The 20,452-nt window shown below is 45.8% G+C and overlaps 1 protein-coding gene across 1 annotated transcript; it reads right to left on the reverse strand.

Annotated features, from left to right (window-relative positions):
• Positions 1 to 1,972: 1,972 nt before the first annotated feature.
• Positions 1,973 to 19,122, reverse strand: LOC143285209 (protein SSUH2 homolog). Its single transcript, XM_076592454.1, has 10 exons — positions 19,021 to 19,122; positions 17,459 to 17,617; positions 16,465 to 16,534; positions 14,461 to 14,590; positions 13,835 to 14,020; positions 12,550 to 12,710; positions 10,508 to 10,600; positions 6,617 to 6,719; positions 2,527 to 2,634; positions 1,973 to 2,132 (listed from the first exon to the last, which is right to left on the reverse strand). The coding sequence occupies exons 1-10, from the start codon at positions 19,031 to 19,033 to the stop codon at positions 1,989 to 1,991; spliced, it is 1,167 nt and encodes a 388-aa protein (XP_076448569.1). The 5' UTR covers positions 19,034 to 19,122; the 3' UTR covers positions 1,973 to 1,988.
• Between the last annotated feature and the right edge of the window lie 1,330 nt (positions 19,123 to 20,452).

Here is a 20,452-nt window from a genome sequence, read left to right on the forward strand (position 1 = left end):
AGGGCTGACTGGACAAGGTCAGTGACCACTGACACATTACAGGGCTGACAGGACAAGGTCAGTGTGACAAAAAATGGCTGACAGAAACAAACGATAAAAATAAAACCAGCAAAGCGCCACAGAAATACTGATGAAAAACCAAACAGAAAAACACAGTGGTATCATCAAATGCCCTGAGCAAGCTACTTAAAAAGCATCAAAATTATGGCAATTAAGGTGCAATAGTTTTGAGTTTTGTGCTTTAAACAGCTGAAACAAGAGCACAAAAATATGTGCAAAACTATGAGCAAAAGCAAACTGGGTTAAACAATGGACCGAGAAAACTGTCTGCTGACACACCTGTTCCAGATATAGAAACTGATCCCTTAATTTTTTTTTGGTTAAAAAGGCACTAGCAAATGTGGCTGTGACTGAGGTTTGAAATCAAAAGAGTTACCAGGCAAGTCAGACCTGTCTTCCCTGCTGGTGCCAGACACTGCTGGCAACACCTGGCTACACCTGGCTAGGTCACTTCTCCAGCCAGCACAACCCACACACCTTACAAACACACCACTCAGTTCACGTGACAGTGGTAAACCAACACACCATTCAGTTCACGTGACAGTGCTAAACCAACACACCACTCAGTTCACGTGACAGTGGTAAACCAACACACCATTCAGTTCACGTGACAGTGCTAAACCAACACACCACTCAGTTCACGTGACAGTGGTAAACCAACACACCACTCAGTTCACGTGACAGTGCTAAACCAACACAACACTCAGTTCACGTGACAGTGCTAAACCAACACACCACTCAGTTCACGTGACAGTGGTAAACCAACACACCATTCAGTTCACGTGACAGTGCTAAACCAACACACCACTCAGTTCACGTGACAGTGGTAAACTAACACACCACTCAGTTCACGTGACAGTGGTAAACCAACACACCACTCAGTTCACGTGACAGTGCTAAACCAACACACCACTCAGTTCACATGACAGTGCTAAACCAACACACCACTGAGGCCTTCAGCATCGTTCACGTAGGTTAAAGAACACTGACTGATGGGAACACAGCACAGTGGTAAAGAAAAAACAAATACAATATAAACTTAACAGTGGTAAAAAAAACAACAACAACAAAAAACCAAATATAATACAAACTTAACTCACTCAGTACGGCCAGTCCTCTCTTCTCCTCTACACAGACCCCTCGGATGTCCAGTGGGTGTCTGAATGACCCAACCTTTAGCTTCCGTTGTCAGAATTGTGGTTTTCTTTGTCAACATTTACCTCTTCAGTATAAGAGCCTTCTGACTGCAATATTTTGATGATGGCAATTGGGGTGAAACGCTGTTAACGTCGTCTCTTTCGCCGTTCATATGGAGAGAGTTAACAGTGGTAAAAAAACAAAAAAAAACAAATAAAATACAAACAGTGGTAAAAAAAACAAAAACAAACAAATACAATAAAACTTAACAATGGTAAAAAATTATTAAAAAAAAACAAATACAATACAAAAAGACAACAGCAAACAGGGGTACTGATCAAAAGGGAGGAAATTCCCGCAGAAAGCCGCAGTGTGTTGAAGACAGTGACGTGTGTCTCCTCGAAGACTGGCTGGTCTGTGGTCCCCACACCCCACACCCCCACCCTGCAATCTGCACCTCCACCCAACCCCATTCTCCCCCACCCCTACTCCCCCCACCTCACCCCCATTCTCCCCCACCCCTTCTCCACCCACCCCCATTCTCCCCCCCACCCCCATTCTTCACCCACCCCAACTCCCCCCACCTCACCCCCATTCTCCCCCCCCTTTCCCCCCCCCCCATTCTTCCCCTACCCCCATTTTCCACCCCCCCCCCCCCCCACTGAAGCGCCACAACCACACCCACACAACCCCGTCATCCTGACATCACCATGGTGATAACCGACTTCACCCCCCCCCCCTCTTCCCCCCACTCACCCCCTCCCCTCCCCACTCCCACAGCAGACAACCCTTCACAGGATGACACAGCAGGCGCAGGTGTCCGGGTAGTCAGGTAGGTACAACTTGTTCTCTTTGCCGTACACCCAGAACCGCCCTGGTTGGTCCTTCCAGGTCACTGCGACCTCCGCCACTGGCACTGCCACCAACTTCTGACGCTGAAACCAACATCACAATACTCACAGACCATTCTGACGCTGAAACCGACATCACAATACTCACAGTCATTCTGACGCTGATATCAACAGATAAAATCAGCATAACAAATAATCATTCTGCCGTTGAAATTACAAGAAATGAGTATGTTAATGTGTATGTACATGAGTGTGTATATGTGTCTATGTGTGTGTGAATGTATGTGTTGAAACGAGTATCTGCATGTATGAGTGTGTATGTATATACAGATACAGAGATTTAACTATTTATATATATATATATGAGAGTAAGTGTCTGTGTATGAGAGAGTGTGTATGAGAGTCTGTGTATGACAGAGTGTGTATGTGCACGTGCACCCTGTGTGTGGCTGAGAACAGTGACAGTGTGACCTCTGACCTGTTGCAGCAGTCGTTTCTTGTCCAGAAGCTCCAGCTGGTGTTTGGAGAAAAACTGCTGTGACTTGGCCGCAATCTCCGCTATGCTAAACTCTGTCAGGGGACACAACTGTCTCACACACACACACACACACACACACACACACACACACACACACATAAAAGGAATAAATGCATGTAAATTCATATAATAACACAGGGCATGAATGGATATTTGTGCAAAAGACTGAGAAGAAATGCTTCAGGATTTGTCCAACAGGATGAGAGAGCATGATCCTGGTGGACTGAACAATTCCAGGTCAGGACAGCTGAGGAAGTAAAAGCTGCTGGTTGAATTCAGGGACACAAAACATTCTGTCACCAGTGAGATGAGCAGAGATACTTTGAAGGGACAGATCTTGTTTACTAGGTCAGAAATATACTGTTAGGTATCTGAGAGGTCAGAAATATACTGTTAGGTATCTGAAAGGTCAGAAATATACTGTTAGGTATCTGAAAGGTCAGAAATATACTGTTAGGTATCTGAAAGGTCAGAAATATACTGTTAGGTATCTGAAAGATCAGAAATATACTGTTAGGCATCTGACAGGTCAGAAATATATACTGTTAGGTATCTGAAAGGTCAGAAATATACTGTCAGGTGAAAGGTCAGATATATACTATTAGGTATCCGAAAGGTCAGAAATATGCTGTCAGGTATCTGAAAGGTCAGAAATATACTGTTAGGTATCTGAAAGGTCAGAAATATACTGTTAGGTATCTGAAAGGTCAGAAATATACTGTTAGGTATCTGAAAGGTCAGAAATATACTGTCAGGTATCTGAAAGGTCAGAAATATACTGTTAGGCATCTGAAAGGTCAGAAATATACTGTCAGGTATCTGAAAGGTCAGAAATATACTGTTAGGTATCTCAAAGGTCAGAAATATACTGTTATCTATCTGAAAGGTCAGAAATATACTGTTTGGTATCTGAAAGGTCAGAAATATACTGTTAGGTATCTGAAAGGTCAGAAATATACTGTCAGGTATCCGAAAGGTCAGAAATATACTGTTAGGTATCACACAAGGTCTTCAGAGAAGAGGCCCCCATCAGTCAAGTGTTTCGGCCCTTAACTCCTTACACTCTAAGGGGGCCGGGCCACCCAGGTCATGACTCCTGGATGCCCTTGTATTGCCGCCTTTTCTTTTTTTTTCCCCTTTTTTTCCTGGTCCTCAGCAGGTTTGAACCTGCGCCTTCAGGGTGATCGCCACTTCAGGACTGAGTCACCTTTTCTGGCAGACGTTTTAACCACTGAGCCATCATACGCCTAGTTTGAGTAGGGAAATTTAATCCTTATGAATTTTACTTTCATTCCTCCTCATCCAGATCCAACTCTTTTCTGCTGCTTCTGCCATTGCCTTGAGAGCTCATGTCCTCTCTCTGCCAGAAATTGACAGCTGTTTCATGAGACTGTAGGCAGATGCACCCAGAAACCCTCTTGCACCATTCTCTATGGCGAGGACTTCGGCCTGGAAACCAGATTCTCTCAGGCTGCTGGCTAGACTAGCTTACTTCTCGGTCTTGTAGATGTGGGCTTCCTCCATTCTGCTTTTGTATGGCACAGTGAGCTCAATCAGAATGGCTTGTTTCGTTGCCTTGGAGTGGAGTACTAGGTCAGGTCTCATGCCACTCGCTGATGATTTGTGAGCGTTTCTTCCCCTCTGGTAGGTCAACCGTGTATTCCCCATCTTCGGCACCATCAAGCAGCCCACATTTCCATGCTTTGGAAACTTTGATGCTGTTCCTGGCCAGACTTTATTGCCTTCTGCAGAGCGGAACTGAACTGGAAGTTCTGGTGGGGTTGGTGCTCCTTGGACAGTGCTCACCACATGTGCAATTTCTTTTAGCACTTGGTTGTGCCTCCATGTGTACCGTCCTTGGCTCAACATGACATGTTCCACTGTTTGTTTGCCACGGAAGAGTGGGCACGCAGGGTCATCTGCTTTCCCCCATTTCACCAAGTTTGTATTCAAGTGAAGGAGGTTGTACATAGATCTTTGGATGAAGCTGATCCTCAGAGGGGCCATGTTCCACAAGTCGCTCCAGCTGAGGCTCCTTTGGAGTGCATTTTCCCATGTTATCCACTGCACCTGCTGGCCTTGCTGGACTGCCTTCTGGACTCTTTTATCATCCTCTTCCTTCTTGATCTCCTGTATGATCATGTCTCTTTTTGCTTTCTTCCTTGCCTTGGACCACTGTTCCATCTTTGTCAATCCCAAGTCTTGTCTGTTGGTTTGGGTGTGTCCTATTATTTCCTTCATCTTGAGACTTTCTTTCGCTGCACTGACTGCCTCCCTGACTTCCCATTTTTTACCAGTCTTCACCTTGGGTTGGTTGGATCTCACAATACTGTCATCTGAGTCTTTGAGCATGCTGAGAAGTCTTGCCTTCCCTACCTTGTATTCTTCGACAAGGGACTTCAGTCGTTCAGAGGTAGCCTCAGCCTTGCTTAGCAACAGTAGTCAGCGAGACCAGGTGGGACAACAAGCCATTTCCATGTGTACTTGTTGATCTTTGCCTCAATTAACTCAACTGTGCTACAGCTGATATCATATATCAGGAGAGGCCACAGGAGCTTTGGTATCAGCATGGACTGTAGGCACCACACTTTGTATTTGCCAGGAAGGCCACACTGGTCTATGATATGCAGGCCTTCTTCTGCTGTCTGCATGGTTTCCTTTCCTCTTTTTGTGTCTTTCAGGGGCTTGTCATATCATCTTCCAAGGCTCTTGACTGGTTCATCTGACACCGTTGGAATGGCTTGGTTGGCTACAGTCAATGTGACTGTTTCAGCTACCTTTCCTTTACGCAGTGAGAGGCTCCGTGATTTTCTTTGGTTTGAAGTTCATCCTAGCTGAGGCAACTAGCTCGTTCAGCTGCTTCAATATTTCACGGGTGTCATCCTCTTTTGTTGAAAGGACTGTTGTGTCATCCATGAAGGCTTTCAAAGGAGGTATCTGGTATCCATTACCGAGGTCAGCTTGATCCGTTCCCTTCATTGAGGCCTTCAAGATCACTTCCATTGCCAGCATGAACAGGATTGGAGAAATTGCACAGCCCATGGCAATGCCCACTTCTAGATTGATCCAATCTGTTGTGTATTCCTTGGTGGTGAACCACATTGAGAAGCCATGGAAGTACTTCTTCAGCATTTCCCTGATGTTCATTGATACATGGTGCATCTCGAGTGCCAATTAGACCATCTCATGAGGAACTGACCCGTATGCATTTGTCAGATCCAGCCATACCACGTCAAGGTTCTTTTTCTCTGCCTTTGCTCTTTGGATTGCATCTCAAATCATTGTGGCATGTTCTACACAGCCAGGAACACCTGGGATGCCACCTTTCTGGACTGACACATCCAGGTACTCATTTTCTGTGAGGCATTTTGTCAGTCTTGCAGCCATGACAGAGAAGATTTTTCCTTCAACATTCAGGAGCGATATTGGTCTGAACTGGCTGATGGTACTTGAATTCTGCTCCTTCTGTTCAGAAATATACTGGGGGCTGTGTACTTCATAATCTGTTCAGGAAAAAGTCAGCCACAGACACTGACATCCATTGAGGTGGTGGGATGGGGTGGACCTGAGGGAGGGGAGGGAGGGGGAGGTACCTTTTGGTGGATCTGTTCAAAGACAGTGAGGGGTGAGGGGTGAGTGGGGGGGGTGGGAGGTACCTTCTGGTGGGTCTGTTCAAAGACAGTGAGGGGTGAGGGGTGATGGGGGGGAGGTGGGAGGTACCTTCTGGTGGGTCTGTTCAAAGACAGTGAGGGGTGAGGGGAGAGGGAGGGGGGGTGGGGAAGGTACCTTCTGGTGGGTCTGTTCAAAGACAGTGAAGGGTGAGGGTGAGGGAGGTGGGAGGTACCTTCTGGTGGGTCTGTTCAAAGACAGTGAGGGGTGAGGGTGAGGGAGGTGGGAGGTACCTTCTGGTGGGTTTGTTCAAAGACAGTGAGGGGTGAGGGTGAGGGAGGGGGGAGGTACCTTCTGGTGGGTCTGTTCAAAGACAGTGAGGGGTGAGGGGTGAGGGAGGGAGGGAGGGAGGGGGAGGTACCTTCTGGTTGGTCTGTTCAAAGACAGTGACCCCCTTGACCTCCTTAATGAGGTTGTCAGGCAGTGCCGTGTCCTCCTTCACGAACTGCTCCTTGTACGTCTTGCTGCACACACACACACACACACAAATGTACACACAAACACACACACACACACACACACACACACCCTTATAACAAACATAACTCACTAGGGCACTGCCGACTGTAAACTAGACTCCTCCCCCGTCTGACAGAAAAGATGTTTTAGAGATGTGTTCGAAACAACTTGAACAAAAATAGAAGTGTGATATACTTCAACTGCTAAAAAGGAAAATGTGGCTGAGCTCAAAATCTTTATTCAGAAGAAGTGGCAGACTGTAGGCCCTCAAAATGAAGACCAAAAGGAAATATATTTAAATTATATTTAAATCTTATTTCCAACAGGAGGAAGCACTGGCATAAACACAAGGAGAAAGCTGTCACTTTAGGTTTTCATTTCAGCTGTACTGGAACAGGGAGATAAAGAACAGGAGACAGGGTTGCTGCAGGATGCCGTGAGAACAGACAGGGTTGCTGCAGCAAGCCATGAGAACAGACAGGGTTGCTGAAGGAAGCCATGAGAACAGACAGGGGTGCTGAAGGAAGCCATGAGAACAGACAGGGGTGCTGAAGGAACGTCAGCTGAAGGAAGCCATGAAAACAGACAGGGTTGCTGAAGGAACGTCAGCTGAAGGAAGCCATGAGAACAGACAGGGTTGCTCAAGGAAGCCATGAGAACAGACAGGGTTGCTGAAGGAGGCCATGAGAACATACAGGGTTGCTGCAGGGAGACATGAGAACAGACAGGGTTGCTGAAAGAAGCCATGAGTACAGACAGGGTTGCTGAAGGAAGCCACGAGGACAGACAGGGTTGCTGAAGGAAGCCATGAGAACAGACAGGGTTGCTGAAGGAAGCCAGGAGAACAGACAGGGTTGCTGAAGGAACCCAGGAGAACAGACAGGGTTGCAAAGCCACGAGGACAGACAGGGTTGCTGCAGGGAGACATGAGAACAGACAGGGTTGCTCAAGGAGGCCATGACAACAGACAGGGTTGCTCAAGGAGGCCATGAGAACATACAGGGTTGCTCAAGGAAGCCATGAGAACAGACAGGGTTGCTGAAGGAAGCCATGAGAACTGACAGGGTTGCTGAAGGAAGCCATGAGAACTGACAGGGTTGCTGAAGGAAGCCATGAAAACTGACAGGGTTGCTGAAGGAAGCCATGAGAACTGACAGGGTTGCTGAAGGAAGCCATGAGAACTGACAGGGTTGCTGAAGGAAGCCATGAGAACTGACAGGGTTGCTGCAGCAAGCCATGAGAACTGACAGGGTTGCTGAAGGAAGCCATGAGAACTGACAGGGTTGCCGAAGGAAGCCATGAGAACTGACAGAGATCCATTGGCTGACAACTGGAGCGGACTGAAGTGATGTGACAAAAGTGTGTAATTACAACTGACACAACTGATGCAGACAGACATGTGTAAATACAATTGACAGAAGTGAATCCACACAAAGTGTTTACCAACAACTGACAGAAGTGAAGCCACACAAAGTGTTTACCAACAACTGACAGAAGTGACAACACACAAAGTGTTTACCAACAACTGACAGAAGTGACAACACACAAAGTGTTTACCAACAACTGACAGAAGTGAAACCACACAAACTGTTTACCAAAAACTGACAGAAGTGACAACACACAAAGTGTTTACCAACAACTGACAGAAGTGACAACACACAAAGTGTTTACCAACAACTGACAGAAGTGAAGCCACACAAAGTGTTTACCAACAACTGACAGAAGTGAATCCACACAAAGTGTTTACCAAAAACTGACAGAAGTGACAACACACAAAGTGTTTACCAACAACTGACAGAAGTGACAACACACAAAGTGTTTACCAACAACTGACAGAAGTGAAGCCACACAAAGTGTTTACCAACAACTGACAGAAGTGAAGCCACACAAAGTGTTTACCAACAACTGACAGAAGTGAAGCCACACAAAGCGTTTACCAACAACTGACAGAAGTGAAGCCACACAAAGTGTTTACCAACAACTGACAGAAGTGAAGCCACACAAAGTGTTTACCAACAACTGACAGAAGTGACAACAGAAAAAAAATGTGTACTTACAACTTATTGAAGAGATGACAGACACAAGTATGTACTTACAACACAGAGAATTGCATACTTAAACACACAGAACTATACTATCTTACTTACAACTGACAGAAGTGTGTACTTAACCCTCCTACCCCCAGGTCGCTCAGCACTAATCACCCCTGATATCCCATGCCAAGGCAAGTAAGTCCTGTGATTTTCGATAGTGGGTAATTATAAACATTGATTAAAAATATAATTACCTTCTTTTGTTGCACATGTTGATTTTTCCTGCATTCTACACATAATAAAGTTGCAAAAGATTTTTTGTTTCCAGGCTCATGTTGCTTTGTATTTTCACACACAAAAAAAATAAATGTATCAAATTTTATGGTCAACTTTGAAAAAAATTCTTTTAATTACGTATCATTTTCTTTGAAATAAGTTGATGTGGTCTGCAGTGACTTCTAACACATCTTTTTATTCTTTTTCTTACTTAACTTTTTTATGTTCTTTTCATTCTGAAGAATGGTGTGTTTTCTATGATGGTCAGGAGAAAAACAACAGCAAACAAACAAAACCAAACCTACCTCACATGTATTTTCTCCATAATGAAAAGAAAAATATAATCCATTTAACTAGCAAAATCAGGAAGATTGTGCAGAATGCCAATAAGTATCAGTGCAATCAACGACTGACAGTATCGATTCCGACGGTCTGGCGATCGATTTATGATTTCAGAGGTCCGGCGATTGATTCACGATTTCGGAGGTCTGGCGATCGATTCACAATTTCGGAAGTCCGGTGATCGATTCACACTCAAGTACCAACTACACTCTCAATATCGGTAAAACTCAGTCAGTGGATGTCTAGGTCACTCAGTACGATTGACTTTGACAAAATTCTCACGCAGAAATCATCTTCAGAATAGTCGTTCAGATTATGCTACTACGATCGACAGTCATCGAACTCATCTTGCAACTTTGAAACTTCTAAACTTTGGCAAAACTTTACCAAATCAGTAATATATTCCACTGAACTAGCACAATCAGGAAGATCATGCAGACCGCCAATAAATATCAGTGAAATCAAGACTAACTCACTGACAGTATCGATTCACATTCAAGTGACCAACTTCACTCTCATTGTCGGCAAAACTCGGTCAGTTGATATCTAGGTCACTCAGTTCAATCATTCTCAAGCAAAAATCATTAAAATGGTTCAAAGTCATCTTCAGAATCGGCATTCAGATTACGCTAAAGCTCTCGGCAATCATCAAACTTGTCTTACAACTTTAAAAATTCACAACTTCATCAAAATTCAAGCAAATCGGACTCTGAAAAGTGCAAAATGCATGGCAGGAAGTGCCGAAAACGAGGCTGTGAATCTCGTGAGAGTCTCGTTTACGTAAAAAACAATGGCTGCATCCATAGTAAGCACGTGTTTAGACAGCGGTACCGGGCAGGTTCGAGTGTTACACTGCAAGGCGACATTGGGCGGGTTAGGTGTATAATGGTTAACAACTGATAGAAGTGACGACAGACACAAGTGTGTACTTACAACACACAGAGGTGTGTACTAACAACTGACAGAAGTGACGACAGACACAAGTGTGTACTTACAACACACAGGGGTGTGTACTAACAACTGACAGAAGTGACGACAGACACAAGTGTGTCCTTACAACACACAGGGGTGTGTACTAACAACTGACAGAAGTGACGACAGACACAAGTGTGTCCTTACAACACACAGGGGTGTGTACTTACAACTTGATCTTGATCTGGATGAAGCAGCGAATGGCACGATACCCATCACAGGCTGGACACAACACACGGCCCTCCCCTCCACAGCGCAAACACCTGACATCATCACACTGACATCATAACACTGACATCATCACACACTGACATCATCACACCTGACATCTTCACACTGACATCATCACACACCTGACATCATCAAACACTGAAATCATCACACCTGACATCATCACACTGACACCATCACACATCTGACACACACACCTGACATCATCACACACACCTGACATCATTATCACACACTTGACATCATCCCACTGACATCATCATCACACATGTGACATCATCACACTGACATTCATAACACACCTGACATCACACTGACAACCTCACACCTGACATCATCAAACACCTGATCCTGACATCACCACACACCTGACATCATCATCACACTGACATCATCACACACCTGACATAACACAAGTACACACACACACACACACACATATTACATACACTGACCTCATTACACTGACATTGCACACACACACACACACAACACACTGACCTCACACATACTGATATGACACACACTGACATCACACATACTGATATGACACACACTGACATCACACATACTGATATAACACACACACTGACACCACACTGACATCACCCATACTGATATAACACACACTGACATCACACTGACATCCCACACTGCACTGCTCACACCCCTATATGCCTGTTTTTTAATCACACACTTTATCCTCCTGCTAAGGACACTTTTTGATGGCAAGAGAGAGAGAGAGAGAGAGAGAGTGTGTGTGTGTGTGTGTGTGTGTTCGGGGTGGGGAGGAGGCAAGAGGAGGTAAGTGAAGACAGGTGTGATGATGCTGATGATGGTGATGATGATGGTATGATGGTGTGATGATGATGATGATGATGATGATGATGGTGTTGATGATGATGGTGGTGTGCAATGATGATGGCGATGATGATGATGGTGATGATGATGGTGATGATGATGAGCAATGACAATGATGATGATAATGATTTTGGTGATGACAATGACAATGGTGTTCAATGATGGCAATGACAATGGCAGTGATGATAACAATGATAATGATGATGGTGTGCAATTATGGCAATGACAATAATGATGGTGATGACAATGATGATGGTGATGACAATGATGATGGTGTGCAATGATGGCAAGGACAATGATGATGGTGATGACAATGACAATGGTGTGCAGTGATGGCAATGACAATGGCAGTGATGATAACAATGACAATGATGATGGTGTGCAATGATGGCAAGGACAATGATGATGGTGATGATGATGGCAATGATGACAATGATGATGGTGTGCAATGATGGCAATGATAATGATGATGGTGTGCAATGATGGCAATGACAATGATGATGGTGATGACAATGATGATGGTGTGCAATGATGGCAAGGACAATGATGATGGTGTGCAATGATGGCAATGACAATGATGATTATGGCAATGACAATGATGATGGTGTGTAATGATGGCAATGACAATGATGATGGTGTGTAATGATGGCAATGACAATGATGATTATGGCAATGACAATGATGATGGTGTGTAATGATGGCAATGACAATGATGATTATGGCAATGACAATGATGATGGTGTGTAATGATGGCAATGACAATGATGATGGTGTGTAATGATGGCAATGACAATGATGATTATGGCAATGACAATGATGATGGTGTGCAAGGATGGCAATGACAATGATGACAATGATGATGATGATGATGATGATGGTGGTGATGATGATGATGGTGATGATGATAATGATGATGATAGTGGTGATGATGATAGTGGTGATGATGATGATGGTGATGGTGATAATGATGATGATGATGATGATGGCGATGATAATAATGATGGTGATGATGATGGTGATAATGATGATGATGATGATGACAGTGATGATGATGGTGATAATGATGATGGTGATGATGATGATGATGATGGTGACAGTAATGCAGACAAGGAGAACTCACGGTGACAGGTGCGAGTCGTTGCAGCCAGAGCACATGGGTCCCTCAGTTCCCTCCCCTGTCTCCATGGAGATGACCCCGGAGCACTGTGGACACACATGGCTGCCCCACCCCCTGCAGGACCCGCACCGAACGAAGCCCATTCCCAGGCAGTGGTGACACGTCTGAAACACCACAGCTGTCATGACACGTCTCAAACATGACACACCACAGCTGTCAGGACACGCCTCAAATATGACACACCACAGCTGTCATGACACGTCTCAAACACGACACAGCACAGCTGTCATGATACGTCTCAAACACGACACACCACAACTGTCAGGACACGCCTCAAACATGACACACCACAGCTGTCATGACACGTCTCAAACATGACGCACCACAGCTGTCATGACACGTCTCAAACACGACACAGCACAGCTGTCATGACACGTCTCAAACACAACACACCACAGCTGTCATGACACGTCTCAAACACGACACACCACAGCTGTCATGACACGTCTCAAACACGACACAGCACAGCTGTCATGACACGTCTCAAACACGGCACACCACGGCTGTCATGACACGCCTCAAACATGACACACCACAGCTGTCATGACACATCTCAAACACGACACACCACAGCTGTCATGACACATCTCAAACATGACACAGCACAGCTGTCATGACACGTCTCAAACACACCACAGCTGTCATGACACGTCTCAAACACAACACACCACAGCTGTCATGACACGTCTCAAACATGACGCACCACAGCCGTCATGACACGTCTCAAACACGATGCACCACAGCTGTCATGACACGTCTCAAACATGACACACCACAGCTGTCGTGACACGCCTCAAACACAACACACCACAGCTGTCATGACACGTCTCAAACACGACGCACCACAGCTGTCATGACACGCCTCAAACACGACACACCACAGCTGTCATGACACGTCTCAAACACAACACACCACAGCTGTCATGACACGTCTCAAACATGACGCACCACAGCTGTCATGACACGTCTCAAACACGACGCACCACAGCTGTCATGACACGTCTCAAACACATTTGTTGGACTTAACTAAGAGTACAGTCAATGGAATGATACTACATTAGGCTTTAATTTGGAAAGAATTGCAATAAAGATTATTTCACTTTAACTGCCAAAATCTTTCATCTATAACTGCCAAAATCTTTCATCTATAACTGCCAAAATTCATGTGGGCTATAAACACACGCACGCACGCACGCACGCACGCACGCACGCACACATACAGCCTTACCCTGACGGTCGAGGTATGGGGGACCTCTTCTTTCTCTGTCTGGTCCTTGAAGAATTCTTTGGGGGAGACCTTCAGTTCCCAGCACTCTGGGGCTCGGCCACGAGACGGGTCATCGATGTCACCCCCCTTGTACGGCTTGTACTCGTAGCCTGCCTTCCGCTTCTCCACATACGTCTCCAGAGTGTACTGTCACACACATTGTGTCACACACCGACTGACACACACATTGTGTCACACACTGCATCACACACTGACTGTCACATACATTGTGTCACACACTGCATCACACACTGACTGACACACACACTGCATCACACACTCACTGTCACACACACTGTGTAACACACTGCATCACACACTCATTCAGTCATTGTCACACACCGTGTCATACACACTGTGCACATTGTGTCACACACACTAGCAGCCAACAAATGAAGATGGTCAGACAGATACACACATTCAGACATATGGGCAGACAGAGAGGCAGACAGACAGACAGACAGACAGGCAGGTAGACAAATAGATACACAGGCAGGCAGGCAGACAGAGGCAGACAGATAGGCAGACAGACAGACAGATGAGACAGACAGGCAGACAGACAGGCAGACAGACAGACAGACACTGACAGTGAAGGCGTTGGAAGGGGTGACAGAGTCGATGACCATGGTGTTGATGGGGTCTTTTCCCAGACAGCAGTCACTGTTGACGTGTTCCGTCACCACACGTCGACACACCTCCTCCTCTGGCACTGGCACCCTGCCACACACACACACACACAATCTGGTGACAGGAGTAGAGACAGAACACACTGACTGAGGTAGCAATGTCACAGTGACAGTGAAAGCTGGGCCAGTCCAAAGGCCTGACTTGGAAAGCTATATTGCATGTCTGTCAGTGTGTCAGTGTGTGCTGTGTTATAGTGAAAGCTATATTGCACGTCTGTCAGTGTGTCAATGTGTGCTGTGTTATAGTGAAAGGTATATTGCATGTCTGTCAGTGTGTGCTGTGTTATAGTGAAAGGTATATTACATATCTGTCAGTGTGTGCTGTGTTATAGTGAAAGCTATATTACATATCTGTCAGTGTGTCAGTGTGTGCTGTGTTATAGTGAAAGCTATATTACATATGTCAGTGTGTGCTGTGTTGTAGTGAAAGCTATATTACATATCTGTCAGTGTGTCAGTGTGTGCTGTGTTACAGTGAAAGGTATATTACATATCTGTCAGTGTGTGCTGTGTTATAGTGAAAGGTATATTACATATCTGTCAGTGTGTGCTGTGTTATAGTGAAAGCTATATTACATATCTGTCAGTGTGTCAGTGTGTGCTGTGTTATAGTGAAAGGCATATTACATATCTGTCAGTGTGTGCTGTGTTATAGTGAAAGGTATATTACATATCTGTCAGTGTGTGCTGTGTTATAGTGAAAGGTATATTGCATGCTTGTCAGTGTGTGCTGTGTTATAGTGAAAGGTATATTGCATGCTTGTCAGTGTGTGCTGTGTTATAGTGAAAGCTATATTGCATGCTTGTCAGTGTGTGCTGTGTTATAGTGAAAGGTATATTACATATCTGTCAGTGTGTCAGTGTGTGCTGTGTTATAGTGAAAGGTATATTACATATCTGTCAGTGTGTCAGTGTGTGCTGTGTTATACTGAAAGGTATATTACATACCTGTCAGTGTGTCAGTGTGTGCTGTGATATAGTGAAAGGTATATTACATATCTGTCAGTGTGTCAGTGTGTGCTGTGTTATAGTGAAAGGTGTATTACATGTCTGTCAGTGTGTACTGTGTTATGGTGAAAGGTATATTACATACCTGTCAGTGTGTCAGTGTGTGCTGTGATATAGTGAAAGGTATATTACATGTCTGTCAGTGTGTCAGTGTGTGCTGTGTTATAGTGAAAGCTATATTGCATGCCTGTCAGTGTGTCAGTGTGTGCTGTGTTATAAAGTGAAAGGTATATTACATGTCTGTCAGTGTGTCAGCGTGTGCTGTGTTATAGTGAAAGCTATACTGCATGCCTGTCAGTGTGTCAGTGTGTGCTGTGTTATGGTGAAAGGTATATTACATGTCTGTCAGTGTGTGCTGTGTTATAGTGAAAGCTATATTGCATGCCTGTCAGTGTGTCAGTGTGTGCTGTGATATAGTGAAAGGTATATTACATGTCTGTCAGTGTGTGCTGTGATATAGTGAAAGGTATATTACATATCTGTCAGTGTGTCAGTGTGTGCTGTGTTACAGTGAAAGGTATATTACATGTGTGTCAGTGTGTGCTGTGTTATAGTGAAAGGTATATTACATATCTGTCAGTGTGTGCTGTGTTATAGTGAAAGGTATATTACATATCTGTCAGTGTGTGCTGTGTTATAGTGAAAGGTATATTACATATCTGTCAGTGTGTCAGTGTGTGCTGTGTTACAGTGAAAGGTATATTACATGTCTGTCAGTGTGTCAGTGTGTGCTGTGTTATAGTGAAAGGTATATTACATGTCTGTCAGTGTGTGCTGTGTTATAGTGAAAGGTATATTACATATCTGTCAGTGTGTCAGAAAGACATGCAGACAGAGGGGAGGAAGGGAGGGAGGGAGGGAGGGTGGGTGGAGGAGAAGTCAGGAGAACCATCTCACCCCTGCACCTCCACTGGCTGTCCCTCGTAGTCAGCCTTGTGGTGATCCTTGGGCGGCCGCTCCTTCTTCTCTGTGGGCACAACACACAGCACAGCATCACTGACAGTCCTTCACACACACACACACACACACACACAGGGAGGGAGAGAGAGGGGGGGGGAGAAGAGGAGGGAGTGGGGGGCAGAGAGAGGGAGAGAGGGATACCTTCATACACACTGGGCCATCAGTGTGGCCACTACCAAAGCCCTCTTCAAACATCTCATCTCTGGACACACCTACACTGGGACAGCCAAAGCAATAAAGTTGATCAAATATATTTCTGAACTGAGCCTACATCGTACCAAGCACACACACACACAATGACATACTCCCCCACCCCACATCTACACACACACACAATTGCACGCGCACACACACATACATAAATGCACACACACACACACACACACACACAGATTACGTGCAGTGAACCACAACATGACAAACGATGCACAGACAGGACGGGTGCGTTAACTGAGCTGTTAAAGCGTTGGACTTTCAATCTGAGGGTCCCTTAGATGTGCTACTGCCTGAACCCCCTTCGTGTGCACACCCATGCAGTAGTTAGATAAATACACACATTGAAGATCCTGTAACCCATGTCAGCGTTCAATGGGTTATGAAAACAAGAACATACCCAGCATGCGCACCCCCGAAAACGGAGTATGGCTGCCTACTTGGCAGGGTAAATATACAAAACAGTCATACACGTGAAATGTTACATGTCTGTCTGAGTGTGCATGTGTGCGTGCCTGAAACCTGATTGAATAACCCAGCAAACGAATGATGAGCGCCCAATGGCAGCTGTCAATAAGCTCTACCCAGGTAGGACAGCCTGTTGTACAAATGATCCCGTGTTTGTAAAGCACTTAGAGCTTGGTCTCCGACCGAGGACAGCGCTATATAACTCCGTATCATTCATTCATTCACAAACCACATCGCCAAGGCGACTGACTTTTGTCGAAGTTGCAGTCCTCGTAGCCCCAGATGGTTGGCATGCCCTCCATGTTGGGGTCAGGCACCTCCTCCTCCCCCTCCCCCTCCAGCACCTCTGGCGGCCCATCCCCCTCCTTCCACTCATCGGGCACCTCCTCCCCCATCCCTGGGTGCCACGCTGTCACATCACCATGACAACCTCCATGACATCCATGACAACATCTGTCACACAGGCTGATAATGACACTGACCACACTCAAGAGTCAGACAGTACAGACAACGGAGAAAAATAAATATAGAACCAAAAGACAAACACACACACACACACAAAACCCTCCGCACTGAACCTCTCTCACAACCCTCCACACCGAACCCCCACACTGAACCTCTCACAACCCTCCACACCGAACCCCCACACTGAACCTCTCTCACAACCCCACACACAAAACCTCTCTCAGTCCCCCACACCAAACCTCTCTCACAACCCCCCACACCGAACCTCTCTCACAACAACCCTCCACACCGAACCCCCACACCGAACCTCTCACAACAACCCTCCACACCGAACCCCCACACTGAACCTCTCTCACAGCCCCCCCCCCCCACTCCCCCCACTGAACCTCTCTCACAGCCCCCCCCCCCCCCCCCCCCCCACTGAACCTCTCTCACAACCCCCCACAACGAACCTCTCTCACAACCCCCACACACACACCGAACCTCTCTGTTCACATGGCCTGCTTTTCGCTTTTTTTTTTTTTTCTTGTCTTTTTTTTTTTTTTTTTTTTTTTTTTGCTTATGTTCACATGTGTGAGTCAAAAAAGTGTGGCCTTGCTTGCTTGCATATAATAATTATTATTGTTGTTATTCTTTTGTTATCAGATTACATAATGAAAGTTTGTCAGGAAATTTGTCTGCAATATTTTTGAGAGTTAGTTGAGGGTCTAACTTTTTAAATGATTTGAAAGTTACAGTATTGTGTAACTCTGAAAAACAACATGAAAAAAATGTTTATGTGTGTGTGTGTGTGAGAGAGAGAGAGAGAGAGAGAGAGAGCACGCGCGCGTGCATGTGTATCAAATGCGTATGTATTGACTACATCGAAGACAAATCACGTGAATATTATCGGGATCTCAAACAGACACTGTGTAAAATAATCGTGGTGCATCGTGCTGACGAATCCTGAACAAAAGAAAACGAGTTTCCCGCTTCGCTCTGCCAGTCAAACGTTCAGCATTCAAACTGGGCGTCACCCAGCGTTATTCCACGTTCAACCAGTCCCCCCCAGTCACGCCACCACTACTCTGTCTCTCCGTCTGTCTCCCTCTGGTCTCATCCCGTGTCTTCATGGCGATAACACATGGCTGAATAGAAAAAAAAAGCAGACCCAAGCCATAGACACTAATATCTAGTGTCTATGACCAAGCTGAGATCGAGTGACCACAGAAAAGTTCACGGCACAAGTTCGCTTTCTTCAGCCGGTCAGTCAGTCGGCTGTCATATCTATGTTTATTATTCGTCTTCATTCCCGCTAATTGCCACATCAGCCTAAATCATCAATCAAATGCAAGGAAAAAATTTTACGTTCGAATTCCATCGCTGTGGGGTGCAGCCGGCTCCGACACACTGGGAAAAGCGTGTAAATATAAACTGATCCGCTTGATGCGTTGACGAGCTGGCACTCACTCTTGCTTCGAAACTGTGGCCTCGTTTTCGGACAGCAGTGTTTATGTACCGGCTGGTCTCCCTTTGATCGGGTCAAAAATGTTTCGTATTTGTTGTCTCCCGTGGATTGCTGGACTGTTGGGTTGGTGTCACTGATCTAAAAATAGAATATACATCTCAGTGGGTTGGTGTCACGGGGGTGCTGGGGTTGGTGTTATACGTGTGGAAGGTCTGGTTCTAATGGGCATCTGGGGAGTTTCATGTAGGTGTACTGGGTTAGATTGTCCTGGGCTGCTGATGTCCTGGGTGTGATGTTGGTGTCCAGGGGATACATCCTGGGTGTTGGTGTCCAGGAAATGCAGCCTGGGTGTTGGTGTCCAGGGGATACATCCTGGGTGTTGTGTTGGCAATAAGGGGATACATCCTGGGTGTTGGTGTCCAGGGGATACATCTTGGGTGTTGGTGTCCAGGGGATACATCTTGGGTGTTGGTGTCCAGGGGATACATCCTGGGTGTTGTGTTAGCAATAAGGGGATACATCCTGGGTGTTGTGTTGGCAATAAGGGGATACATCCTGGGTGTTGTGTTAGCAGTAAGGGGATACATCCTGGGTGTTGGTATCCAGGGGATACATCCTGGGTGTTGTGTTAGCAATAAGGGGATACATCCTGGGTGTTGGTGTCCAGGGGATACATCCTGGGTGTTGTGTTGGCAATAAGGGGATACATCCTGGGTGTTGTGTTAGCAGTAAGAGGATACATCCTGGGTGTTGGTGTCCAGGGGATACATCCTGGGTGTTGGTGTCCAGGGGATACATCCTGGGTGTTGTGTTGGCAATAAGGGGATACATCCTGGGTGTTGGTGTCCAGGGGATACATCCTGGGTGTTGGTGTCCAGGGGATACATCCTGGGTGTTGTGTTGGCAGTAAGGGGATACATCCTGGGTGTTGGTGTCCAGGGGATACATCCTGGGTGTTGTGTTGGCAATAAGGGGATACATCCTGGGTGTTGTGTTGGCAATAAGGGGATACATCCTGGGTGTTGGTGTCCAGGGGATACATCCTGGGTGTTGGTGTCCAGGGGATACATCCTGTGTGTTGTGTTGGCAATAAGGGGATACATCCTGGGTGTTGGTATGCAGGGGACACATCCTGGGTGTTGGTGTCCATGGGATACATACATTTTGGGTGTTGGTTTCCAGGGATACTTCATGGGTGTTGGTATCAAGGGGGTACATCCCGGGTGTGATGTTGGTATCCAGGGGATACATCCTTGGTGTTGTGTTAGCAATATGGGGATACATCCTGGGTGTTGATGTCCAGGGGATACATCCTGGGCTTTGGTGTCCAGG

Source organism: Babylonia areolata, chromosome 8 (genome assembly GCF_041734735.1).
Source record: "Babylonia areolata isolate BAREFJ2019XMU chromosome 8, ASM4173473v1, whole genome shotgun sequence".
NCBI lineage: Eukaryota > Metazoa > Mollusca > Gastropoda > Neogastropoda > Buccinidae > Babylonia > Babylonia areolata.